General features: G+C 40.6%; 2 protein-coding genes across 4 annotated transcripts in view; one reads left to right on the forward strand and one right to left on the reverse strand.

The window, feature by feature from the left end:
• The window catches only part of LOC135499891 (cephalotocin receptor 2-like), a 71,745-nt gene extending 64,312 nt beyond the window's left edge, over positions 1–7,433 (reverse strand). Inside the window, exon 1 of the mRNA XM_064790916.1 lies at positions 7,178–7,433. The gene's annotated coding sequence lies outside the window, so the exon portion shown is untranslated. The remainder of the gene's footprint in view (positions 1–7,177) is intronic.
• Positions 7,434–10,851: 3,418 nt separating this feature from the next.
• Positions 10,852–20,264, forward strand: LOC135499854 (uncharacterized). 3 transcript variants are annotated; one of them, XR_010449352.1, is made up of 4 exons: positions 10,852–11,024; positions 13,438–14,127; positions 15,004–16,146; positions 16,887–20,264. XR_010449352.1 is itself a non-coding variant. In XM_064790837.1 (3 exons), exons 2-3 carry the CDS (start codon positions 13,870–13,872, stop codon positions 15,976–15,978), a joined length of 1,233 nt encoding a protein of 410 aa, XP_064646907.1. In that variant the 5' UTR covers positions 10,852–11,024; positions 13,438–13,869; the 3' UTR covers positions 15,979–20,264. The 3 variants fall into 3 exon arrangements, 2 of the variants coding, with proteins under 2 accessions (XP_064646907.1, XP_064646908.1); XM_064790837.1 differs by having other exon boundaries at positions 15,004–20,264; XM_064790838.1 differs by having other exon boundaries at positions 15,193–20,264.
• The last annotated feature ends 5,627 nt before the right edge of the window (positions 20,265–25,891 follow it).

Raw genomic sequence — 25,891 nt, forward strand, 5'->3', positions numbered from 1 at the left:
TTCGGAAGACCATACGGAAGTCCCTGGCTGGTAGTCGCCGGCGGTGGTCGCCCACGTGGCCATTCTGACTGATGGATAATGATAGATGATACAACCCGGTGGCGCATGAGGCGTGCCTCCTCCATCTTTTTGGCCGAAAGCAATTATTCTACTGGGCACCTTTTCTAGGGGAGGGCTCCAGGCCCTCCCTCGTTTCCAAAGTGGCCAATCGGTGTATAGTCTGGTTGGGGTAACATCCCAAATTTCTCGATCCGCCACTGCTTTGTTCACTGCTCTCTTGACGTTGTCGGTAAACTGGTGCTGTCACAAAGTGTCAGTGAACGCATAGGCATAGGATGAGAACCTTTCGTGAGGGAAATGATCACTAAAATTGATAATGAAGCCAGTAAAACCGTCGTCTTTGGAAAAATCAGTGACTGTATAGGATAAAAGGAGTTGTATTAGACTCGCCACGGGGAAAGCACTGTTCTACGAGTATAAAGAACAGGGTTAAAGGGTGCAATCGGTTTCTTGGACATGATAGTATCGGTTTTCTCATTCCCTCCAGTTCATTTAGATCAACGCGTTACTCAATTTGTGGTATTGTTGTCGCAGGGCCTCGAGACTACTGATAATTCTATCGACAACGAAATTACGCTGAGACGTTGTCAATAACCTGAGTGGTTGAAAACTGCTGTCCGTTCAAATGCGCTCTTCATTCCCCGAATTTCGTCTGCGATGAATTACAGGTCGATCAGCTCGATGAGACACCGAGTATATGTTTACCATTCATTTCCGGAGGCGTACCATACATTTCCGCGTACAATAAAAGTATCTTTCCCATCCTCATACCGGGAGTGTTTAGTGCAATACTCAGAATACTAAGTTGTGATCTGATCCGAGTCGAATTCGACCAGATCCGGTTCAAATGCCTGATGGATGGAAGCCGCAAGCTAAGTATTCTTGTCGGTTACGTTTGGTCGGCATGGGAGATTTGAAATGACGGCGGTTTGTCGGTGCGTCACCTGAGAGTAATTTGGTACTAATATTTCTTGTGTTACCGTCTATGGGCCATTAATCACTGTGCCGTTTTGTGCCGTAAGAAATGCACAATCTAGTTTGAGGAAAGAACTGTTTAGTGGCTAATTTGAACGTTCCCCTGTTGTTAAGACATACGATATGGCTTTTTTGGGCAAAAAAGGCGATTTATCATCAGTTTATTTACAATTGTTCTTCTTAAAAAATTTCGGCGACGGCTTATCCGGTCGTTTCTTCTGCTTCGTCTCACAGTCTCCCGCTCACCCAATCCCTAAGACTGGGTCGTATCAGATAACGGTCACTGCCCGCCCGCTTTGAAAAACAGCCGCCGAAAGCAGTGGATGGCTATTAGCCAGATACGCACGCACGTTTTTCCGGAAAACGCAGGACGGCCAGATCTAAGGAACGAGGCCTACATCGAATCAGCAATTTCCGCACGGATGTGCGCAGGCAGTTTTCTCGCAATCATATTTAAAGATTCTTCTTTATTAACGGTACACCTGTTCAAAACTGGTTGTGGGGGTTTCAGGAAATGTAGTGTATATGTCGTTTCAGGAAATGTAGTGGCCGCTCAAATTCATTTTGCTGGTGCGTCATTGTGGCAGCTAAAGCATCAAATAGGCTACCTTTTGAAGTTGTCTTAACGTTTGCCTTGCATATTGAATTTTTGAAATACCTTGGTCGACAATTATATCTCAAATATCAATGTATAGATGCCTGTAAAAAACACGATTGCATATTGCCAACGCATCGTATACTTTATAACGCCCAAGGCTGGGTGAACAATTATTGGACCAACAGACATTAGATCTATTTCATAAGATCGGAAGACATATCAGTCCCGAAATTGTCTGCGTAAGAGAAATTTGTGTCGGTCAGATTTACCCAGTTGATTGATAAAATCTAGCCCATATCCGACAAGGTATAAAATACAACGATCAGTTTTTGCGAAGTAACGTGTTTTAGGTTTTTGTCAAAAGGTATTTAATATTTATCCAATCTGAAAACAAGACGATAATTGTGATACCAATTCCGGGTACTTTTGGAGTATAAATGCACCTGACCTATTTCACGGATTGCATCAGTATACACCGATATCTCTATTCAGTTGCCTCGCTCATTACAAACAATGTTATTACCACTTATTAACCACCGATATTTACAAATACATTGTAACCCTTTTTTATTGAGTGTAATTGGACCAGTCTGATCATTCTGGCTGTATTGTACAGCACTATTCAGGGACAAGGACAAATAAATGTGTCAGAGTGTCTATTTCGTCTCAATCTCGATTATTTAGGCTTCGTGATCGTATGTTATTACAACCGGTACAGTCATGGTTACTGTGTATTCGAATAGCACAGGGCCTACGTTCATTTGCGGCTGCATTTTATACCTATCGACCGCCATGTAAACTGTTTCGTAAGGGTTGGTGGTATCGAGACGCCTTGGTAAGATAGTAAAGCAATGGGAATTCGATTAGAAAATCGAGCCAAAGTGGCTGTATCTATAAATGGTCAACCCTGAACTGCGAGGTATAAAGGGGCGAATAACGTATGAGGTATCTACATAACAATTTCCGTGGGGACTGTCACGTCTGACCTTCGAGCGACCAGACGAAGATTCATATCACGTATTACAATACTGCCACTGAGGGAAAGGCAATCATAATTAGATCTGACCCAACAAACATACTCTATCCCGTGACTTAAGAGGTCAGTTTCGTCATATTTTGCATTCGATATATATGTATATACACATACACAGGAGAGTTAACAAGTCATATCAATTACCGGATAGACTGCTTACTCATGAGATTAGGTAGTTTTCGCGAACGCAAACACCTATCCTATTGTTCGACCACCCGATAACTATGTCGAACAATGGGATAAGCCGTTTCGGGGGCTTTTTAAAAGATCCCTTTTGTAAAAGAGGCCCGAACGTATTGACGCGAGGTTCACGGTTGGAGTCTCCACAATTTCTATCCCTGTGATGTTTACAAAGGGCAGTTCACACGTCGCAATAAATATTTTCAGCAGCTGACACCTATTTGTATTATAAACACGTGTATTGTTGTAATCGACTTGTTTTGCTGTATTTGTCTTGGTTAGATATGTGATCAACATATGTTGGGGTTCCTGTTACAGGATGTTCATAGCAAACCTGATTCCCGGACAGAATTCCCCAGTTGAGTTATAGTCTGAAAAATTAGGATCCAAAAAATGCAACTGATTTTAAGTCACCAGGTGTATGATTATGAAATTCCCGATGTCGCATAATACAAATTACTGCATACAATCACATTGTACATTTTACAGTACATAGTACATGTTTACCTACATTGAAGTTATTCAATGGATGGAGTTCAGGCGACAACACTTACAATATTGAACAACTGCGTCTAAAATCAACAAATTTTCAACATTTTAGCTGTTCAAGTGGCTCCATAATCACGCATGTCACTTAGATGATGGCATGCATATATCGGGTACGGTCAGACACACGGATAGTACGAAGTCTGCCAAAAGCGCCAGGGGAATACTTTAGATCCGTGCTACTGAAAATACACTCAGATGCGTTTTAATTGCGATTCCGTGGGGTCCTGGTATGATGGTAATAGCGGTACGCCGTTCGTATCAAATCGCGAGTCAGGAAAATAGAAATGCAATAATACACAATGCCGTATAGTGCAGTTATAATGCTGCCACTTAGCTGATACTTGGTATACATTAGGTATACATTGTATATCAGTCTACACTGCGGTATTCGGTACGTTCGGTACATATTCACGCAATTGGAAATTTTTTAATTCATTTACAAATTTAGAATATTTAACGAACGGCAAATGGCATTGAGAGTAGTGTTATCATTGCGTTTATCAGAACAGCTGCCTCCAGATTTTCTACTTCCCTTCGCACATATGGCAGTTTGACAGTGGACGGACAGTTCTGTTATGCGTACTCTCTATTAAGGACACTAGTTTTGGTCCCAAATTGGTTGTTTCCATTCAATTTGACCTCTCTAATCAGGACACCTCTCTATTAGGGACAGCACTATTCAGTTCCAAGGGTGTCCGTAATAAGGGTGTCCGTAATAGAGAGGTTCAATAGGGTGTCCGTAATAGAGAGGTTCAACTGTATATATAATATACTCTGAACTCACCGATCTAAGAAGTGCCGCGTAAAAAAACCTGTACAAGTTAACGGCCAAACCCATTTTCTACTTTTAAATTCTCAGATCCACTTCCAAAACCACCATCAGCAATCATCAGCAACAAACACTAATGACATGTTTTTAAAATGTCTTGTGTGTTATTGATTGTTGCTGCCTGCGTGACATATCACGTAAGAAACTTGCAAAAACTTAACGAGGCGACATTATAACTTCTAATTGTTACATTTACTTGATTGATTACTCAGCAATGGGATTGTGTCACCTCAGGATAATTCAGTGAACAGTCATCATCTATTGAGCACACTTTATTACCGCATGTCTTTGTAGTTGATTCGGCCGCCTTGCTTCCTTTGATTCAAGAGCAACAACATCTGATGAAGTTGAAATATTGTCAATGTTGTATACATGCTTCCCGAAATTGGTGGCTTGCATTGGAACTAAATTTCCCCCCTTGTCCGTCATTAAAGGCATTCAAGTGTGTTGGTCAACCATGACTATCTCCTTTGTCCCTCCACCATAAGGCCTAGTTTCCCGTTATGACATCACTATTTCGGACACTCAGCGCCCCATTTCTGGAAAGGTGTATAAGTCACTGTATTTTATACATTGCGATAGCGCAGTGTAATCTGACTGGAAATGGCTGCGGTCACAGAGGGAATATACAATAACATCTTATGTCGTTTGAAATAAAGCTGTTTCCTTATGTCATTTGAAATAAAGCAGTTTCCATAATGTCTTACATACTCTTTGAACCATATGTCACAAACTTTCGCGTGACCAGAGGGCCTGAATTGTCGAGACTGTTCGGCCAATTCAAGCAGGGACGAAACGATGTCATAAATAAATAGAGTTCCGGTCCTGCGCAAGGAGGATGGACTCTTATTCGACTGATCATGCCTATCGGTAGGGCATTAAATATTTGCAGTCATAGGCATGCCTTCTGTCAAACAGAATTGATTAGGAACTACACACCTTTTTCAGTAGTTGAGCGTATTGCTTCTCTGTATTCTAAGAACAAGCAACTGACAGCCAACATCAAAACAATGAAAACGTGCTTTTGCATTGGACTTCTTATGTTATAGCTTTTTTCAATCGATTGGTGTTGGCTTTGTCAATGCAACCGTAACAGCAACTTTATTTAGGTGTCCGCCCCAATGCTATACTTCGGATTCTTGGGACATGCAGCAGCCAGAAGAACGAAAACGCGCTAAACAATGGGGTAGGCGTCTGCATGCGTTGGCGTTTCGGAGACTTTGCGGAAACTCCTTTTTCTTCTTCCCCTCGCCGAAGAGATTTAATCTTTGTTAGTTGATATGTATCAGAAGGCGGATTAAAATTGTAAGATGAATTTTAAATGTCATCAAATGATTGCGTCTATGTATGGTATCGTTTGGGTCGGATTGACATTTCAAACAGGGTTTAATGATATCTTTCAGTGGGGTCTCGTTACATTTTGTCGCCGAGTAGGACCACGTGAAGCCAACGTCTAATAAAATTGTAACACTGGTATTAGAAATAAGATATTCTAGCCTTGCTAAAACCTTTTTTGTAATTTGTTGAGAGCAGGGCGTCAACAAAACCGGTACAAGGACGGCGTTGTAACGTTTTTTGAATGTAAAGTTTCCATTTCTGAGTGTTTCCAACTCTTTATTGTTTGGGATAGATCGATAGATAGACACATTTCTTGTGTTCCATCTATTAAAAGGTCATGGTCTCTCTAGCTGTCTATTGAACGGAATCACTGAAATATCGGGACATCCACAGAGGTGACACTGGGTTAACATATGGTTGATGCTGTCACTTGCCACTGTTTTCTCATCACTTGTCACTTTGTCACTTGTCACGAGAATGTCCGTAACTTCGGCAAGAAAACCTGACATGAGGTTAAAAAGTGACATCATGCATCTTATGTAGTCCGCCCTTTGGAAATGACTCTTGGAGTTACAAGTGAAAGCGTGGACTCGAGGTATTAAGCCTAACCTTGGTCACGGGCGTGTCCGTAAAACTTCGGCTAGAGAACATGACATAATTGACATGAGGGTGAAAAGTACATCATGCATGCTATGTAGCCCGATCTTTGGAAATGACTCATTCTTTCTTAGAGTTAAAGGTGAAAATATAACCTCTTATGTGTAAGCCTTTGGAAATGACTCATACTTTATAAGAGTTACAGGTGAAAATGTAACCTCTTATGTGTAAGCCTTTGGAAATGACTCATTCTTTATAAGAGTTACAGGTGAAAATGTAACCTCTCATGTGTAAGCCTTTGGAAATGACTCATTCTTTATAAGAGTTACAGGTGAAAATGTAACCTCTTATGTGTAAGCTTTTGAAAATGACTCTGAGTTACAAGTGAAAGCGTGAACTCGATGTAACCCCAACCCAAGGCACTCTTTCCACTTGGGAAATACCGTTAAAAGTGCCTATGACAGATGTCGTTGGATCTACTAAAGAAAAAACCTTAAAGACCTTTAACAAAAGGTAAACCCATCAGTACCGTTTGGTTTATACATTACTCGAAGAAATTATTACAGACGTACGACTTCAACCGGTCAATTTCGGCCCATCTGCATGTACTGTATGATTGCTATAACACGCATACAAAAAGTGATACCGATATTAAATTATTCATGTACTGGTAATTACCCTCTAATCTAATTTGTAACGCAATATAAGCTTCCCTAATGACCAACATGTCGTCAAAGAATAAAAGCTACGTATCAGATTTTCCATTCCATTCCGTAGTATTCATGTTACTTCTATAGTTTAGCAATCTAAATAACAATTACAAAAAGCCGGCGGTGTGTCTGCCAATTACATCTCAAAAGATTGGAAGTTGTAAACATCCGATAGAACATGGGAAAAAGTCACGACCGATATTCTAACTAGATCATCCGTCTTTCATTCTGCTACATTTTGTCAAGCAAGGCGAGATGACAATGTTACTCCTGACTCGGATCTATAAAAAATGTTTGAGTGTACTCACCCTTTCGCCGAAAAATAACTTTCTACAGCATCCAGAAAGAAAGTTCGAAACTGAACAATGACCGAATGATGCAAAGTCCTCTATTTAGTCCTGTTTGGAGATTGCAGTTACATGTAGTCCGTCAACGAAGTCCTTTGATCAATTTTTATGAAACAGCATTGGCGCTTTATGTTATCCTTTCCCCGCGTAGCTTTTTCGTAGCTTCTCGGCTAACTGAATATCGCTGAGCTAGGCTAGCGCGAACGGGACCTAGCCATTCGATAGTATATATCGCCACCAGTGGTGAGGGTAATGACGTCACAGGTGAAGTTGATTTACCTCTCGAGATGGTGTGATTTTACACGTCATTGATGTTAACAGTTAATTATCGTTTATTGGTACAGGAGGTGGTTGGAGAACATGAGAAGGCTATATTGAAACATTTACATCGAATATCGTGAAAATGTATTTTAGGATGCAAACTCATGAACTGCTTCTACCATGGTTCCGTTGTAACGTATTTTAGTTTCGGGAAAGGTAAACGACGGATTCACACGTTTTCGCCGTTTCCCCACCCTCAAAGGTTTTCGTGGGGGTCGATGTAATAAGATTTGCCTGTTGACCATTTGAAAAGCCAACAGAACAATGGGAATTTATGCCTAGGAGCGAGCCGGCTTTGTTTGAAGACAATTGTATTGGGCTATAGGCCTGCATCCATTCAACTGCTAGGTGAGGGGAAATATAACGAATTGTTCTCTGCTGTCATAGAACGGGTGTAACATTATCCACAAAAGCTTAATGAATGGGTGTATTTCTGATATATTTTGTCACAAATATTTCCTCTTTACAATTGCTGCTTTTAATACATCGACGGAAAAAATGTGTTTTTTATTTATCCTGTCGCAAATGTTTACTCTTCACAGTTGCTGCCTTTTGATAAATCGACAGAAACGAAAACTTTTTTGCTCTCGGATGATGTGTTTCCTGGACTGAGTCACACGGGACAACCTAGAACAACACTCAGCAAGTTTTCAGCAAACACATCATCGCGAATGTACCCAAGATAAATTTGAAATTTCTGCCGGAAAAACCTTTACTGTGAAAATTGTACTCGGTCACGTAACTGTCATCTGGGATGTCGAACAAGTAGTAATGTGAGAGCTCAGTTAATACTGCAATAAAAAATGGCCGGGTCTATTTGGCAAGCCACTCGCCGAACAGGCATCTTTTTTTGTCCTGTTTGGAGAGCCGCTTGCCAAACAGCACTAAAAAGCCACCCTGTTCGGCAAGCCGGGCTTGCCAAACAGGGCAAAAATACTACCCTCTTTGGCGAGCCGGAGAGGTTACAACATGTTGGCAAATCAGAGAGCAGTGACGTCATTTTCGAATTTATATGCGCATATTTAACAATGGCCGACTTCCCGCTCTCGATTCAATTTCTGTTACTAAACTCGGGTTTTGGTCAATAATCCATGAAGAAGCATGTACATGTACATGACTGTATGGATTTACAAAAAAAGTCATAAACGTGATTTAACTGATAAGCATGTTAAATGCATTAGTGTGCATTTCTAAAGGCGTTTCACTGTAACTCCAGTGTTGCTGACCGTGTTGCCACGAATGATAATGAGCTCCTGGATGGTTGAATATGCATGAGTTCGGCTCTCCATCTAGGGCAGAAAAAAGGCGCTGTTTGGTGAGCCGGGCTTGCCAAATAGTCACTTCCATAAAAACTTGGCGCTGAAGACAGCTGCCGTGTAGATGGCTTCAACTCAAACATGCATAATCAGTTGAGTGTAGACGCTCATTTCAGTCTTTATAGTTCATTCGTCATCTCGTCACGGGCGATTTGTATTCTCATTTCACGGGCGACTAAGAACAGTTTGGTTTGACTTGTCCACGAGGACCATTGCCCGATATCCCGTTGTGATCTGCGTAAGAGTCGTGAATAGCAATTTCAAGGTGATGGCAAAATCGATGAGATCCGACTACTAAACGGAGGGGACACTTCTGTGTTCGTCAAAGGTACTTTTCGTTTCGGCTGGGTGTCATAATGAATTGTCATTGCAGCCATGGACTCATTCTGGCGCCAGTGGTTTTCAATATACTCCGCCCCTCGGTGGGAGTATCAAAAACCTGAATCTATCTTGGCTATGATAAGTCATGATTGCAGGTGGCAATTCAAAAACGGTATTGCAAGCGATATCAAAACAAAATATACTCAATTTGATGCTGTTTATTTTGACTTCGATTACACTATATAATCTCATGAAGATGCTTGAGCGAACAGCGACTAAGAAGTTTCAAGACCTCAAACAGCTTGATCACACTCAATGCATAGGCCTGAAATGATTGATTATATCAAAAAATCAAAGATAGGTTATTTCATACACCTGATTACAAAATAACGGATGAACTCACTTCTTACACAAAGTACATGTAACACTTGAAAAAAACAGAAATACACCAAGTGAACCACTTAGCAATGTACTCTCTCCTGAACGAATACTACAACGCAACACAGATGACACATTTCCACAGAAATCACATTGTTTACCTGAAAACCAATTACACCGAACTCGCCAACGCAAACCACCACAGGTCGACCAATGTGGTGGAAGTACATGTACATTGTATACCGTATCCTAGTACTATGTATACCGTTGATTGCTAGCATTATGTATTCTCAATGTTCCCTAATTTTGCCGATATTCTCAGCAAAAGCATATTTTAGGGAAGATTAATTATGTACACGGTGGCTAAAAGTGTAAAATGGCCAGAATGTTTAGTTCAATTGAACATAAGAAATGTAATTCTGTTCTATTTAGTAGTTCCAATTCAAGCCACTGAAGAACATCTTGCTGTATTCGAGTCGCGAACAGAAGATGGATTTTGTAAAAGTTTCCACACTTGACCATTTACGTGTAGTTTCCACCACATCGTTTGGTAACTATTGACACTAAGCTGAGCTAGAGAATCAACAAAAAAATTGCATACCTTAGATGAATAACCCTTTCGCGAGTAGATTTACGTATGTACACGAACAAACCTTAAAGGCCTAAGCCATTCGTTGAATATTTGAACTTTAAAATTTAAAATTTGAAAATTTCAAATGGTGTAAATACGTATACCGAATAGCTTTCGACAACGCCGCTTGTAGACAGATGGGTCATGGGTTCCGAGTTTCAGCAAGTTCGTATAGATATTAACTGCACTACGGCGTTTTGAATAAATGAAATTCTATTTTCCTGGATTACCAGTAGTTACAAACGTCGTACCCATTTAAAGGTTTTTTGTGACACTTTGCAAACTTGCTAAACGATCATATTCAGAATGACCGCAATATCTAGTCAACGTCACTAATGACATATCCTAATTCATAGCAAATAGTCAGGTATCGTATGATAATATCAAATACATCAGGATGTCACATTTGTCAATATCGCCATTAGCCAATGGGCATTTTGCTGATTCAACACGGGTAATTTGGGTTTGAACCGTCCTAAGCGGGCTGGCGAGGGGTTAATACATATGTACCTTTTTTATTCCTCGCTTTATTCATAGCAAGAAATCAATATTATACCTACACACCTAACATCGATTATTCAATAAATCGATATGAGTGTGACAATGACATGTAAATATATAATACTAAAAGTTTCTCATCGATCTAACCATACTAACAAAGGCCTAGGCCTACCGCTGTTCATTTATGCGTATGCAATGTGAGTTATCAGTGATGACAACATGTAGCCCGACGGCGATTCAAACAAACCGATGGATTCCAGCGGCTTGATCGGAATTGGACGGAACCAGAAGTGTGTTCAGACTTTAGGGACCACCAAACATCTTAATCATATTTTGCTGAGTACTATGGCAATTATTTCTCTCACACGCACGCCAATACCCTCACGCAAAGGCGCACAGAATGTATACGTACACGTACACACTTTGGGTTAGAATGTTGCTTTTGGCGCATGCTGCATGTCTCCAAATCTATGGAGATCACAGTATTTTCGAAAGCAACAAAATATGTACTCATACAAACACGTAAATTCTATTCACTCGGGATCGGGGCGCCACCGGAAGTTGGTGCGAAAAAAATCAACGCAGAGGGAGAAAATATTGGCAAAAATCTTGCCAAAATGTTCCATAAAAACGAGATGGCTTCCATCATGACACAGTATACATTTACCGGACTGACGATGTCACAGTTACTGTGCTGCGGCGTTACGATCATATACGATGCCGGTGCACAACCGACTCCTAGTACATATAAATTCCATGCACATCATATTGTAGTTTACCGGTTACATGTAATGTGCATACATGGATTCGATCTAGTTGCTCAACAACAATGAAATCACCTCAGTTCAGCAGTCAACGATCAGTGGAATATGATTGAAACGTCGATATCGTCAAATTTCGATCTGATGGGCCAATATGATAATATTATGTGCAGCAGAATACCTTAATGTACCACCGTCCGCCATGTTTTTCTTTTGAAAAAAACCCTTGCAATTAGGCTTGCAAGTGCAAAAGAATGCAAAGCTGGTGGGGGGAAAGTAAGTGACGAACAAGAAGAATTCGAATTGCCGAGGAAAGCGTCCTAATATAACAAAACGAGTCATGAGTGCCTCGAACTGCGAGCATCTCGTGTTACGGAGTTCCGAGTCCCTCCTTGAGTAACCAACCTAAAACGGCTCTCTCCCGGCATACCTGCGTATGTTTGTACTATAATGCTGTTGTGTGCATCTGCATCTAGAAGTACTGGGCCTGCTATGGACAGCGTTCAAGCACCATAGTTCCGCAAACATGGGAACTACAGTAGAACCTCCCTTTGCGGACGCCTCTCTATTAAGGACAACCTCTCTATTAAGGACACTAATTTTGGTCCCAAATTGGAACTTTCCATTCAATTTGACCACTCTAATCAGGACACCTCTCTATTAAGGACAGCATTTGTCAGTCCCGAGGGTGTCCTTAATAGAGAGGTTCTACTGTATAAGCGAGCGACCGTGGCAACCCAATCAAAAGTTTTTCCTTAGTTCAGCCTACCGGTTAGATGTTTTAAAGTAGAACTTCGAAAATTGTGTTTCCAAAGGGGCCCCGATTTGAAAGCCGAAGTAACTTTCCATTTCAAACATTGACATTTTTTTATTGACCAAGGCATTTTCGAATTTCTTAATTTACACATTTACCCAGACCAAGCCCAATTGGTTCTCAACGCCACCGCTATAAACAGGGTGACGTTGTTAGGGGTGGCGTTGAGAACAAATTTAAGACCAAGAGGGCAGGCTTGAAGAGGGCAATCCTACAAGCCCCGAGTGCGATTTTTTTGTATCGCTTACGACAGGTCATCGTAGGTGCTTACGACAGGAATCGGTGATCGCTGTAACCTGCGATCAGTACACAATTAACAAGCAATTACATGAACTGGTTTTACCTGCAGATCAGCGATCTTTTTATCGCAGTGATGATTGTCGCTGCCTCCAGCCATAAACATCACTCGTTACCGGAGCGCTTTGACAGATTCCACCTAGAACAGATGCTTTTAATGATAACATTTGGTACGACCCTCATCCTCGAATTACAGGATGACTTCTCAATCTAAAGGGGGGCATCATTACTAGCTCTTCACCGTGAAATCATCCTTTAGAATGAATAAACAATTCTTATCGACGACTAACCTAATAAATCAACGTAGAACCAACTCTCCTGCGGTATCGGGCGTTTCCACCCAAATACCAACACGGGGGTGAAGTCTGATAACTCAGAAATCCTACTCGTGTGGTGTTGTGTGCAGAACAAACTCTCCCGAAGTCATCCGCTCGACTAAACACGGAAACGTCTTGTTCCTCCAGCACTACAGAATACAAGTATTGACGACGTCTTCTTATAAGCGGCGAGTACATATAAATGTACCCATAGCCTTTTTCTGTGCACACTGACAACATTTTAGTAACATCTTTACAACAATCTTGGTTGTAACAAATGTTGGCAAAATGTTAGTTGCATGGAGTGGACAGAGGAAAACGCATGTTACAACATTTTCACAACATGGTCTACATATGTTGCAAGTTAAATGCAAAGCAATTGTTTGTTGCAATGTTGCAAAAGGTTGTAAAGCCCTGTGTACACTGACAGCATTTGAGCAACATATTTGGGCTGCAACAAGTGTTGGCAAAATGTTGCATAGTGTGTACAGAGGAAAATGCGTGTTACAACATTTTTACAACGTGTTGTAAAAATTTGGAATAATAATTAAATTCTTTGGGCAGGTCTTCGGACGGGCAGGCCTTCGGACTAGGGGACGGTCACCGGTCTCGCAATCGTTATGAAGAGCCGCGAGCGACGGATGAAGAAGTATGAAGTATGGGAAAGGACTATCGATGACTAAAATTTCCAATATGCCTTGTACAACTAAGTAAAGAAGATTTACGATTATCGCTAAGATGGATAAGCACAGGACTTGATGTAACGACAGGTCTCCGTTGTTCGCACTTTGTCCTTTTAAAAGCGGTTGCGGAATCTGCTGCTGTTCATTATGGCGTTCTCTCTTTACAAGGGCATACAATGTTTTGAATTGCAGACTATTCTACCTAAAACATTAACTTGTGATATCTGCAAAGATTTGATAGGTAGAATGCCTGCATCGGAAGACATCAAACTTGAGTAAACTTAACTTGAGTAAACACTCTCAAGACAAAGAAATGACAAAAGCCATAACTTTCCAAAAACTCGGAAAGGTTGTCAACGATATTGCCATATTGCATCCAGACATTGGTTCGCGTGACGTTATTTCCCTCCTGGCTTGTGCTATCATGTGTATCAAGCCAAACTGTTCTACAATAAATGTACTGGAGGACGATGAACGTTTTGTTTGTCAAATGAGTAAAAAGAAGGGAACGTGTATGGAAAAGGAGGAGGAGGTGTGCGCGTATCCAAGCGCTCGAATGTATGAACGTAAGGTAAACCACAGACACGTTTTGTCTTAAGTCAAGTGTATTGTTGCTCTCTGTTTTATGATATATGCACGTAAGCGTGTTCAATACTTCTACAGGATATTATAATGATATTCTAATTGATCGTTCTTCCGTTGATCGTTCGAATAGACCCTTTTAAGCGTTTATCTGTACATGTTTGTCCCTCGAATAGTCGATGGAAAATGTATTGCCAATGATAAAAAACACCATTTGAAACGTTTTATGAAAACTCAAAAATATTGTTTTTGTAATGTGGAACACATTACAAAAACCATAAAACCATAAAACCCTATGACGAAAATTTTGCACGTGACTTTGCGCACTTCCGGCTCCCTCGCAGGTCCTTCCGGGAGGGTTGAAGTGCCACGTCGTTCTTGACTTAATAGCGTCATTTGTGTTCTAATCAGGGCCTGTTGTTCAAAACAAGCTTTGTCACCAGCGCTGTCGTTAGCTTAACTTGGCGTTAAGTTTAAGAGGCTTAACTGCAGGAGACAATGCCAAGTCAGGTTTAATGCCAACGTTAGTGACAACATTTGTGTAAGCAATTTATACGTCTTGACTTACGTCAAATTATTTCACACCCCTTAGTCAGTCGTCCGCAATCGCCCGCCGTTGTTTTAGGAGTTGCGGTGGCAACACGAATCTTGAAGTGAAATCTTTGGGAAATGCGTAGCACCTTCACAGTAATGCTTTTTGCATTTGAGAAAAATGTATTAACGCGCTGATTGAGTGCGGTTTCTCATGAGAACGTTCTTTGTCCAGATTAGTTCTTTCACAGATGATAAAATACCAATTTTAAGTACTCAGGCTATATACAATGTATTGACGACTACTTAACTAACTTATATATGCAAATTACAGAGCATGACGTTGATTACATACACACTTCATAAAAAGCGACCATTTATACCCCCACTCATAATTACCAAGCGGGATTTTATGTGTTTCGATCGTAAGTCTGGCGGAATAGTGGTGCTAAAACAACCATCTTCGTCACCCTTTTGGAGAGTACTGGTTTATAAATTGTCTAACAAATCATGCACTATTCAGTACAACACGAAGTTTGCGGATAGGCCATTTGACTTCGTGTTTCCTCATGGAACCTATAAGCACTTTATCACATTTGCTTGCAAAAACAACAGACCACGATTTCTGCTCTATGAATATACGCAGGGTTCGTTCTTGGGAAAAATTGCTGTTCCCAAAAATGATGTTTGCTCCAGGGCAGGATTCACTAGACTAAATTTAGTGATTGACATACAACTGTTAGTCGTATGTATCGTCCGTGGTCATCTTAAAGCAACTATATACGACCCCGAAGAAATTCACAAAGATGGGAGCTTTACACTCAATCTCAAGAATGGAATTGCAGTCCCTTTGAGAATTGGGCTTAACCTCATGATTATTTATGGTGATATCTACCATTTAGGGCTTGTACGCAAGCGGATTAATGTGTTTGCTTATCGATTGAAGAAGATATACGAATCTACCAGATATATAATAAAGCTGGTGAAACCAATCAGCATGATAAGCAGGTTTTACGTCAATCCATGGAACGGTCTCTTCTTTATCTTCCAACTTCCTGGGCCTACTGTCATTGCAATGAAAGAAACATATGGACCGAAAGCAGGTCTACTCTCTAATGGATCTGGCGACATGACATTTACGGAGATTAGGGCAACTCTTCACCCTTATTCCAACGAAACGTCACCCGATAGTTTCATATTTAATCCGTCGGATGGGTCGCTTTTACATCTTGTTGAAGGTCGACGAAAACCCTCGGAAGTGCACCGGCTAACGGAAGTTGAGGTATACAAGATTATCGAAGAGTTTTGAATAAAAAACTGAATTCTCAGAATAATAATTGACACTTTTATATACTCTACACTCACCGATCGAAGACCGGTTCATTAACCGGTTCAAGCCCGCCCCCATGAATACGCATTGAACATGCCAATGTCCCTTCATACTGATTAGCTCAAACTTGTCGGTCTTCAGGTTGTGGTAAGTTGATTGACAGTGGTTGGCATTGGGAATGAACTAATCGCTTGTGACCTTTCCACTGGAAATCTATCGGTGGTTATGGTGCAGTTGATCAATAGCCCTGTATTTTAGCCTAGGTCTATTGGCAACGAATCTTCAATGGAAGACATCGCATTGATAACAAGTAAAATCTATATGGGTCGGCCATTCTGAACTCACACTGTGAAATTGATGCAAAGGCGAGTGGCATAACCATCAGACAAATTGGTGCCGCACATCAATTTTCCATCCCGATTGAACAAGAACGACAATGCGCATAATATCTATTCACAAACGGCCTTAGATCAGTGGGTCCAGAGGTATGTATCATCCAGACGAGATATCACAATGAGTAACAGGATATATGCTGTCGCTCTGTAAAGAATTATAACATTAAGTATTCGCAAATCCAGCAAAGTGCAATAATTGCATGTACGTACATGTATATTACCAAACATTGAGATTTCGTCTTTAATCCACTTGATATTATTTTAGTTGCATAGGATTACCAATGCACCAACGCGCCAATCGGGGCATGCTTCGATAATAACACATAGCCTCAAGACGACCCGACCAGATAGATTGATAATCTACAATCGGCGTTCGCTTTCAGTGTGTGTACGTTACCGCGTACGCTGAATCTTGTCACTAGTTTTCTCCGAAATATTGTCCTAATGTTGAATAACAGCATTATAGACTAAAGAGTCACCTTTTCATTTTAGGTTACACACGTCCTCAAATACCATTCGGGTGGTGTTCGCCCCTTCATTCCACCTATCCGACAGCATAGGAAAAATTTGAATGTTCAATTCCATCCAACCCTTCCTCTTATATTTGTTCACTACACCGAAGAGCCAGTGCCCTGGGAAAGGGCAATTTTCTACCGAGTATGCCAGAACGATAAGATTTACCGCGTACATTATAACAATTCTTATTACATGCATGGCAATATTCTCCTAGCTTCTCATTATGAAATCCACTTTCCTTTCAAAATGTCAGGAACATCAACAGTTTACAGTCGTGCAATAAAGCTGTACGATTTCTCGGCGGGTAAAACGGCAGGCCGTTTGATTTTCCACACAGGAGCAAAATGCATTTTCAAAACTAAAGAGTTATATTTGTATACCCTAGACATGGAAAGCTTCACACTACTTTGTCAGTCAAGAAGTGTCAAGGTAACTTTTGTTGTGACGCAATATAGCAGCATCTGGACGAAGGATGATGATGGGATGGTTTTGAGATTGCTACACAATGATACAAGGGTAATTACACTCCGACAAACCGACAAAGCATTTCACAATATTCTGCTAGAATCTGATGCCTTGACAGTCATAACACGTACGAGTTATATGGAATTTGTCATATTACGGAACGTACGAAACGGTCTGTCAATAAAACAGCATTGTACTCTTTTAGTTCAAAACATGCGCTGTCTCATTCCTGTCCACTATCATCATAGAATTTTCGTGGCAAATTGTGATTTATGTCCATCACAATTGAGGGCCTTCAAAATAAATTGTTTTGCAAGCAGTCCTTTAATATCTTATTTAAAAGGCGATATTCTCAGACAATTATCTGTAGAAATATACGGGTCAGTTCGCGTCAATATGACACTATTCAAACAGTACAGGTTAATGGTTGACGAAGAATTGAATATGTTGCAAATAAACCGTCAACAAGATACACTAGGGCGCTCTGAATACAATGGAATTAAGGTATTAAGTAGGATGTTATAATAAACATCATTGTTAGCTATACATTTTTCATAGCTGAATCTGTCTGTCGGGTTGAAACCTTCCTCAAGTTCATTCGATAGTCAGGAGCAACTTTTTACCGGAAAACAGTTCAGGATTTAGTTGTCGCCGTTCTGAACGTGAAGCCGTCACTGCCACGCATCACAACATTGACTACATTCTCATGAAAACATAGTGTAAAACAATGAAGTTCACTTTGCATACTGTGTTCATGTGGTTTATCATATGAGTCTTTATAGTCCTCCGAGCAGAAATCAAAACCGATTACTTGGCCCAGAGAACTGTGTTGCTCACAGTCAAACTAATGAGTTCACGACAAGCGTCAACAACATTCAATGGATTCATGTAATTGTGCCGGACAGGTTCAGTTAAGTAACAGGGTGGTTGTGCCGATTAGTCAATATTTCATCGGACTAGTTGACTTTTTCCCATATTTGTGACAGTCGAGCCAGTTGCAGTTTATCTAGTGTAGAATTTGCAATGTGTTGGGTTTTAAGACCGAGGCCGCGGCTCATAACAATCCTTCCCTGACCATTTACAAGCCAGTTGTAGTCTATCTGGTGAAGATTACGCAATGTATTATGTATTAAGATCGGAGCCATGGTTTCCCAGCAGTACATCCCTCACTATTTACAAGCCAGTATTTGGTGGAGAATGGAAGATGCATTGTGTCTTTATGAGCGAAGTTATGGACTCACAGCTTCCCTCACTGTTCGCAAGCCACCTGCCGTCTTTCTGGTGACGTATGCTTTGTGAGGAACAAAGCCATGGTTTCTCAACAATAATCATTTGTATAATAAGCTAGGGTGCAGAGGGAGGCTATATTTACTTATACATGAGGTTTGATGTTGGCCACTATCGAAACAACTGCCGGAGATTAGTTGATGAGGGTTGGAGGATGTATGCCTGACGAACTCTGACATGGGTAGCCGGTCCATGCCTTGTGAGATGCTGTTAAAAGTATGTCGTCATCAACTCACAATTGCCTTCGTTCTGTAAGTAACCTGTCGGACTCCACACCTCCACAATTAGTCTTGTTCTAACTCGCTTCCCCTTCTTTCTGGCCAATGTAACCAAGAGCAGATTCCCATCTCTATCAAGACTCAAGCATCGCAGCCTTGATTTGAAAACAACTTTCCGGTTACCCAGATATGTCTGTCCAGTCTTAAGGCTATTTATAGGAAATTTCCTAAAATTGAATAAGTCTACCCGTAATTCGGTCACCAACCAAAGCGCACTTTGGCACATATATGAGAAAAAGCGATTCCGATTCCCAACCTCAACCAGCACATTTGGTTTTAATGGTCGTTTCCCTCGATAGTCTGGTATGCAATTATATGCAATTGTGGCTTTCGCCGATAGAATATAAAAAAAACACTTTCTGGTGATCCAGTGAAGTCTGAAAAAAAAGGTATTCGCCAAAAGTATCGCAATTTTTGTCTTATTTTTCAGCAAGACATCATCACCTATATTTTCGCAGTTATAGATGTCAACGAAGCTCCTTGTCGCTAGATGAATAACAACATATTCTCCCGTTTCTGAAAAGGTGAATTGAAGGATCTGTGACCAATAGTATGTTTGTATTTGGAATTTAATTCTTCCAGAGATTCTTCCTTCACTAGAATCGAAGAGTAGATACCATTTCTTGTCATCATTTGCAAGTATAACATACTGTGAATAATTCGGTGTCATTAAATTGCTTTTCAATATGTTATAGGTATATTTTTTTCTGTAGCTTTCCGAAGAAGTGTCGAATACATAGCCTGTGATGACATGAACACTCGTATTGACTCCGTGTTTTCGGTCGTAAATGACCTTAGATTGATATAGAAGCCATGTCCCAGTGGCAGGAATTAACGTTTTACTTATCCACTTGGTGGCCGCAGAGCCCAGTTGTCTAAATGACCGTGACTGGCAGTAGCTAAAGGATATTGGTCGGGAATGCTGTACATTAGAAAGGATGAAATAAGCACATGATGCTGGCGCTAAAGTTGTTTATATACCTCGTTATAGACCATACAAACGACATTGCCCATGTGGGGCTGATATTAATAGTGAGAAAACTTATATCTATTTTGACTTGATGTTTGTGAGAGATTTACATGACATTTAACACGTTTTCAGCTCTTTACAACTTTTTTTTAAAAATCTGATACAAATTGTGAGCTTACATCATTTTGTATTTTCCACATTCATTACGACCTTTGTCACAATAGGTGTTCTTACTAAGATGACAAAAGTAGCCATGGATGCGCTTCACAAAACACCGAGTAATTCTGTGTATAAAAGTCAGACACTAAATGAAAGTTAATTAAAGCCAACAAAAATAATCCCTAAGGCAGATTATGTCGTTAGCAGGAATTAATAGTCATTAGAGCCATGTTCTGGCACATTTACATATATGTGACCTTTATTAATATTGAAAAAATATTTATCATTCGACCTTTATTCGTTTATATACATAGGTTAAAATAACATAATCACAAAGTTTACGCCGTTTTCCAAGAAAAGTTTCCAAATAATGGAACAATTGCATAACAAGCATTGTGATTTGGCCCATAAAATTTCCTAAATCGCTTATTCGGGTCAATCAAAATGGCCTTAGTTACCGGACTTTTTCCTGCATCTTTTCGATGCATCGCGAAGTATACAAAACAAGGTGCGCATGTGTCCGCGGATTGAACGCGGTCAATGAATCAAAGATAAGTTAGCAGCAATGATGTCATAAACCTCGCATCAACCTCGCAAGGTGTGTCACGACAACGACCGAAATATTATCTCAAGTCGAACATGGGAGTGAACATGGAAGTATTTCTGTTTTTCACTGCGCTTGGGAGGGACTCGTGTAGACCGTTTTTCACATTATCTAATGCCGTGGTCACACTGGGGTTTTAACACGAATTGAATTCGAATTAAAACGTTGATACGTATTGGGGCGTCACACTCAATTCGGTTCATACCGATCTCAATCCGCTTTAACCAACACGGTTCTTAAACCGAATTGAATGCGAATCAGCTAATCCGAATCAACGAAACCGTATTAAGATTTCAAGTGTGACGCGCTTGATACGAATTAAGGTTTTCGATCGCACTGCGCATGCGCCCGGCGCATAGAAGGTGACCTTTGACCGCGGGAACTAGTGCTCCGAACTAGTTAACTGATGTATTTAAATGATCTCATTAACTCAAATCGTTTTTCGTTATGCCATAGAATTGGGAAAAATCAACTCCCTTGCACGTGACTTGCATTTCCATTTCCTGGCAAGGTATGTTGCCGCCGGTTCATTGGTCAAAGGTACGCTGGTCAGCAACATCGTCGCGGCGGGGTTTTCCCCGGTTTTGGCCTCGTTTTCGAGGGCGAGGCCGGGATTCTCCGCATTTAGCGACGGTGGTGTTGACTCGCTGAGGACACTCCTCTTTGACCCGAACTTTGGCAATAGGCATGGCCGGGAGATGGATGTTCAAGCACCTTACGCGATTTTAACTTGTTAATAATGACTGTGTGATACTGTGATATTATATACTTATATGTTTTGTACTTGTAAATTTTATTCTCCCATATGGGAGGTTAATAACTAATAATAATAGATGGCGCGTTTTAAACCGATTTGAATGCGTATTCGGGCCAGTGTGACGCGACCGTTCTGAAACTGGATTAACCAATTCGTATTCCGGAGAGCGCTCTACGGAGTTCGGTTTCAATTCGCATCCAGTGTGAACACACCATAATACACTTTCCAGTCGAATTAGGGCATGAAGGGATCGACTTCCGTAGTTCTGTTGCATCAATTACATGTATTTACACTTTCCGGTTGAACTTGAGAGCAACTTATGATGTTCTGTTTTTTATAGTGGGTGAAGGTATCGGTTTGCCAAAGAAAAATACGTGCTTGCCTGAAGAGGAAATGACGACACAAAAGAAACAGACCAAAATATCAGTTCATTTTGACGGGCGTAAGACCCGCATTGATTATTTTTACCGCTTCCTATCTAGTATGAGGAAGTCAATTTCACGTTTATTGAGTTACTGCTCATCTCAATAGTAGGCAGACCAAATTTCATGGTTGACGCAAAGAGTCGTTTGCGCACCGACCCCGAGTAATGATCTTCAAAACATTTGTAACTAAATGAATGATTTTCCCCGCCCACAGACCGAGGCAGTCTGGCGTAAGAACATTGATTACTATCGTTAGGTTTCATAACCATGTGACATGACATAGTCAGGCCTACACATAATCATCATATTATACCCTATCGGGCCTCATTGCAATGTCACCCAAAGACGTTACGCAAGGATAACCTGTTTTTCAATAGGCCTGGCTGAACGATAACCGTATGGGTGTGCGAGGTCGAAAGAGCGATACGAAGATTTGGCTGGATTTTGCCGGGTAGAATTTTGCCAAATCACACTTATTTGTTCGCGTAGTCCTACGTAAAGACCATCATCATCATGTTACTTAGCCCAATGGCCGTAGTGGTAACGGGGTAGTGTTGACAAAATTAGTCTCCACTGAGGTTTGTTTTATTTTTGTGGCCGTATAAGTTACATGTACCTACCCTCAGCATATATAACTTGAGCTTCGGCGAACTAGCTATAAGGGACAAATGACACTTGACTGGCTTTTCACTGCAGATGCATCGCCTTGCCTTCGGAAAACAACCAAACGACAGGTTGTCTTTCAAAGCATTAGAGCGACACAGCCTTCCACAATCCAGCAGTGACCTTGCTGGCCACCTGGAGTCGGATTTCAGAACCACTCTTTCGATGACGTCTTTGATGAAGTGTGTCTTCATCATGGAAACATCTCCGCAACAACTTTGAATACAAGTAATGAATGCAATGCAGGTAAACAAAATATTTCTGTCGCTTTTGCGCAGTGCTAGCATAATCTGTAACATCGCGGCCGATACTGTTACACTGTAGAATGAGTTTACTTGTATTCACCAGAACGAATAAGTGAACATATGTTTTCAAGCTTTTTAGTACACGTATTTTCAAGTTCTGAGACCTCAAAATTTTAAACTGTGTTATGTTTTGCGGGCCTCGGTTGTTCAAGACACGTTACTAATCAAACACCTGGCATTAACACATCTTAGCGTAATCTCCTCTAACTAAGTCAAGTAAGGTCAACGTCAAGTTATTGACTAACTAACTGGTCCTGAACAGCCGGATCAATTTATTGAAACCTCAACAAGCTGGAAAATATGTCTGAGAGGAATCATTCACATATTCAAAACGTTCACTTGTATCAACACCTGCAGGTCTAAAAGGTCCTCGAAAGTAACTAAGCCCGACATTCGTTGAACAGGGAGAACAGCCGCTGCAGCTCCGAACATCCCTGGCAATGGAGAATGGACTGCATCTGCCAAAAATTCGTGAATCGTTCTGGGAGAAAAAGTGGGCATATGTCGGTATTGTTCGAAGCGTGTGGGAGAGGACACAGTACACAGATGTAACTGCATACAGACGATATAGTCGAAAAGTAGATCATAATGATAGAACTGTAAACTGTACGGAAAGATGACTGTCCTTGATCCACCGCGAGATTGGATTGAAGAAATGAAGCTTTTCCATGTGCCCTTTCTCTCCATGCCCCAACATATTCACTTGTATCAACATATCTCGAAGGGCTTCAAAAGTAGCTATTGTGATTGCTCCCAGCACAAGAATCGTATGATTTGGTGATTTAGTCATATCGGTATTCTGCAACCAGTACAGCATCACTCTCTGATCTGAATATTGATTAAGGATATTTTTTGTGTCGGTTTCATAATCGATATAATTGATCTTAGCATAGAAAGTGATTATTGATCAGCAGCAGTGTTGCAGTGTTGTTTTAATCATTTTCAAATCGAATGCAAGTAGAAATACATTACAAATTTGAAAGTATTTAGTACGGTGTAGTTATTGTTTAGTAAAGGAATAAATCAAAGTCGGTGTAACGGTTTTAAATGTCCTAGGACAAAATGTCCGCGCTAGAGGGTTCTATATGTTTTTAATAGCCGGGTACCGTGTAAAAAATCCCGGCTGAAACTTCTGTCAACCGGGCTGAAACCGATTGATGAGCAGAATGATTACAATGCAGCCTTATAGTGAGAAACGTTAAGTCATTCTACTGTACACTTTTACCCCATTATACGGTCCGCTTCCAATTTTGTTTTGTTGCTGATGCATCTGCAAGACGTTCCATTGATGGTCGAATACAACCATGTGCATTTTAAATTGTAACCGATCTATGCGCTTTAAACCATTCAATACAATATGTAATTGTCTGACGGCGTCATACTTTTTATACAAATGTTTTCCTGGGAAACATTTTATGCGGAAGCAATTAACATACGGTTTGGATAAGTCGAAATTCGCGAGGAAAATTCCAAAACGATAATTAACTGGAAAAACCCTAGTTATGAACATATTAGTCAGTGACAATGTCCAGTTCTGATTCTTGCCCAGTCCGTTACGTCCAATGTTATTGTAGATAAAGTATTTTATCATATTGTTATTTATAATGACTACTACATCAACAGATTCAAGGTGAAACATGGCCAGTGGTGGTTGTTTTTTAAAGGGAAACACCTTTGTGTCATTGAACACAAGTTTGCAAACTAACTCGTTGCCCACTTTGTACCAGAGACTTTTGTATAACGTCAAAGTAATCACCAACGCAGACTTGGAACTTTTCGACTCGCAGAAGAAAGAAAACGTGTTCATATCTAGAGTGTACAACCACACTCTAATGTTAGTAAAAGAACATTTTTCTGTAGAAGGAAACTCTAAACGACCTGTAAAGTTCCCCAATGAAATATCATAAAGCTTAACATCACGGCTGAAAATTTTTGTTCTGCCCGATCTCTTGAAATAGATGCAAATGAGAAAATGCGACGCCAAACGAATGGAAGAAGCCATTCGACTAAAGTAAGAATAGTTATAATGTACGCGGTAAGTCTGTTCACTTGAGTATAACTTGTAGAAAATGATTCGTTTCCAAGGAATCGGCTCCTCAGTATATGTGACAAATATGAAAGGAAGTGTTGGGTGGAAATGAAGACCCAATGCCTTTCTATTCGAATGAATAGTTGGGATAAACGAGAGAAAACGCGACGGGCGATATTTGAGAAGAGATACACCCTAGAAATGTGAAAGATACAAAGAAAACATTTCGAACTAATGCAGCAGCAAAAAACGAATAACTCCAAGACCATCCTCCCGGTACTGATACGGACCAATAGAGCCGAAGGTTTCATTTTGTTGTGTATACACCAACTGCAGTGTATCGTTCTTCCTTTTTAATATTTTGGTTTGGGGGTCCTATGACACGCATTAGTGACCCATCAGACGGATGAAGAAGAAACATTACGTCTTTGCTCGGTGGTAACAAGGAAATTCTCGTTTCCCTAAATGTCATCAAACCAGACCCGTTTCTAGATAGGCCAAGCTGTGGCTCGTAAATCTCTTTCAAAGCAACACCAGTCCCCCCAGAAGCGGCGATATAAAACACGTAGAAGCAACCATGCCTAGGGTTGTACACAAACCTGAATAAATTGACCGGTGGCATTAGCTTGATGAAATAATTCACTGGTTTGTACATAGTTTCCTTACGATAAGCTATAAGATAACATCGACGGTAACTATTTCTGTTACTATCGTAAATAGCATCATTGATGACATCAAGGCCACCGTTTACACGCTTGGAAGGCACATGAGCGCCACTCTCTAGTACAAGTTGAAAACTCCCATTGTTAATAACTTCTCTTGAGCCATAAAATGTTACTACTAGACGACCAAGGTTTTTACATTGAACTACTATTTTCTGCCCAATTCCAATAATAACTTGAAAGAAGCCAGATAAGTAGCAAGTATCATTTTTTGGAATCAGAAGTGTACCTGAGAAAACTCCTTTTATGATGTCGTAGAAGTGATAAGTGTACCTGAATCTGCTGTTCACACTATAGAATGCAAGGAACTGCTTGTA

The sequence above is a fragment of the Lineus longissimus genome, chromosome 15, assembly GCF_910592395.1.
Source record: "Lineus longissimus chromosome 15, tnLinLong1.2, whole genome shotgun sequence".
NCBI classification, from domain to species: Eukaryota; Metazoa; Nemertea; class Pilidiophora; order Heteronemertea; family Lineidae; genus Lineus; species Lineus longissimus.